Genomic DNA, 2878 nt, shown 5'->3' on the forward strand with positions numbered 1-2878 from the left:
TGGTGGCAGGGATGGGATAGGGATGGACGAGTGTTTTAGAGTCTTTAGGGGTGATGGGCTCTGAGTTCCCGTCCTCAGTCCCGGGGCAGGTGCGAGAAACAGCTTTGCTTGGTGGCTGCAGGACTGGATTTGTGTTGTTTAAGCGCGGGGAGGGGATGCTGATTGATTTCTTTCATTCTCTCTGTGGCTAAACCCTCGCTGGGCAGTGCCAGCCCCAGGCAGTGCCAGCCCCGCACGGGGCACGGGGGTTGGAGGGAATGTCCCCGCGGCTCGGGGCTGCTGCAGCCCCCGGGGGCACCGGGAACACCCGGGGCTGGCCCTGCCGGTGCCGGGCACTGAACTGAGCGTGGAAACGCATCAGCACAGGGGCATTAAATGCAGGGGTTTGTATTGAAGAGCTCTGGGAATCAGGGGCACAACCCCAAATCTGACCCCGACATGGATTCCAGATGGAATTGTTTTTATACCCTTTTCATTACATAACTGTATATTAATTATTAAACCCATATTGTTCTATTGTATACATTGATCTTATCCGAGTATGTATTGTAATTTTCACTAGGACCCGCAAATATCCTTACTCATGATTCTTGCTATGGTTAAACAATAATTCAATTACCAAAAAATATTTATATTTATATTTATATTTATATTTATATTTATATTTATATTTATATTTATATTTATATTTATATTTATATTTATATTTATATTTATATTTTTTATAATATTTATTTATACTTATATATATATTTATTATTATATATATTTTGAGATATTTCGTATTTATCATATGATGATTACGCAGGTGCAGACAAAGTTCCCTTTCCCAGGCCTACCAGACTCAACTTTTCTTTCCACCCCCGCAATCTATTTTTTACAATTCCCATGTTTTAGACCCATTTTAACCCTGCGCTCTCAGAACCTCAACCCTCTCCGTGCCTCTTCTCCCTGCAGCAGCCGCCCCGTCCATCGCCTCCGTTCCCGGGAACAGCAGCCATGGTGTGCTCCAGCCCCGCGCTCGGAGCTCAGGAACAGCCGAGCTGCAGCCAGGACGAGCGCCCCGGTGCCGAGCCAGAGCTGCTGTGGCTCGCCAACCTGACGGGCGCGCACCTGGGCCTGGCCCCGATCTCGCAGGACCCCGAGGATCGCTGCAGCATCTGGGAGAACCTGGTGAGCCTGGTGGATTTTCAGTGCCCAGGCTTCCCGCTGAGCGCCGGGGAGCTCTGCCACTACATCGACATTCCGCGCTCGCCCGCGTCCTCCGGCGCCAGCGCGGTGACCGCCACCCTGGCCCTGTCCCCTCCCCTCCCCGGGGACATGGACTACAAGAACAACGCGCACCTCAAGCCGCCCTACTCCTACGCCACCCTCATCCGCATGGCCATGGAAGCCAGCAAGGAGCCCAAACTCAGCCTGGCTGCCATCTGCAAGTGGATCAGTGACAACTTCTGCTATTTCCGCCGCGCCCATCCCACCTGGCAGGTAGGAGGAGCTTTGGAGCCCTGCTGGGCTGCCCGGGGCTCTTTGCACAGCGCCGCGCTCCCGTGGCCGTGCTGATGCCACCGGCAGCACTTCACCCCCGCGCTTTGCTCTCTTTTGCACCCAGAGCTCCATCCGGCACAACCTGTGCATCAACAAGCGCTTCATCAAGGTGCCCCGGGAGAAGGGCGAGCCGGGCAGAGGCGCCTTTTGGAAGCTTCGCCCCCAGTACGCCGAGGGGCTGAGGAGCAGCAGCTGCAAAGGGCGCAGGACGCATCCGGAGCAGATCCCGGCGGGGTCGGGCAGAAGAGTCCGGCCCGGTACCCGGCCCGGAGCCCATTCCGGAGCTCAGCCCGGAGCCCATCCCGGAGCCCATCCCAGAGCCTATCCTGGAGCCCATCTCGGTGCCCATCCCGGAGCTCAGCCCAGTGCCTATCCCGGAGCCCATCCCGGTGCCCATCCCAGTGCCCATCTCGAGGCCCGTCGCTGCCCCAGCCCCGCCCGCAGCTGCCTCGAGGTGGGCGCGGAGCTGCAGCAGCTGCTGCGCGAGTTCGAGGAGTTCGAAAGCGGCCACAGCTGGAATCCCCCTGCAGCTGCCGAGGCCTCTTGGCTGCCCAGCAGCGCCCAGGAGGAGCCGGGCGAGCTGCCGGAGCTGAAGGACAGCGCAGACTGGGAAGCTCTGCTCGATCTCGACCCGGAGCAAGGAGAATTCTCCTTTCTCAGCGACCTGCAGCACCTGGACTGGCCACAAGAGCCGCTCCTGCCTGAGCTCAGCCCCGCCAAGCCGGCTTTGGATGAAACCGTGCTGGCCACGGCTTTCCTGGAGGCGGCCTGGCACGGGGAGAGCAGTGAGACCCTCCCCAGCTGCATCCCCGCCGAGCAGGGGGCTGCCAACATCCCGAGCTCCCTGCCCGGCGGGGATGGGATGGATTGGGACTCCCTGACCCTCTTCAATCTCTAGTAGAGATGGAGATTAGATTACATCAGACTAGATTAGATTAGATTCAATCAGATGGGTTTAGGAGGGGCTTTGGGGTGGCTGTAGATGGTTTTGTGGACAAGGTTTATTTTTGCTTCTTTATCTTCTGTTTTTGGGTGTTTTTGGGGTCTTTTTTTGTTTGCTTAGGGAATGATGTTGAAGAACTGCACAGATATTTGGGCCACTTTGCCCTTTTTCTTTCATTTATTAAAAATTTTTAAGAGATAGATTAAAAAATAAAGTAGAGAAGAACTGCATGGTGAGTGTGTTGTATCTGGTGAATAATTTTTTATCCAGCATCCCAGATCTCCAAAATGTGCCACCACAGAGGGGGATTTGCTGGAATTCCAGGAGAGCCCAACCAGGAATGCTCAGTGGGACTCTGGGATTGAGCCCAGGAAAGGAAGGCATTATTGG

General features: G+C 55.3%; 1 protein-coding gene across 1 annotated transcript; it reads left to right on the forward strand.

The window, feature by feature from the left end:
- Window positions 1-999: 999 nt before the first annotated feature.
- Window positions 1000-2443, forward strand: LOC306815572 (forkhead box protein J1-like; the record flags this gene model as incomplete). The annotated part of the gene is made up of 3 exons (XM_079332146.1): window positions 1000-1485; window positions 1610-1779; window positions 1948-2443. 3 exons carry the CDS (start codon window positions 1000-1002, stop codon window positions 2441-2443), a joined length of 1152 nt encoding a protein of 383 aa, XP_079188272.1.
- Between the last annotated feature and the right edge of the window lie 435 nt (window positions 2444-2878).

Source organism: Erithacus rubecula, assembly GCF_903797595.1.
Source record: "Erithacus rubecula genome assembly, contig: scaffold_161_arrow_ctg1, whole genome shotgun sequence".
In the NCBI taxonomy this organism is placed as follows: domain Eukaryota; kingdom Metazoa; phylum Chordata; class Aves; order Passeriformes; family Muscicapidae; genus Erithacus; species Erithacus rubecula.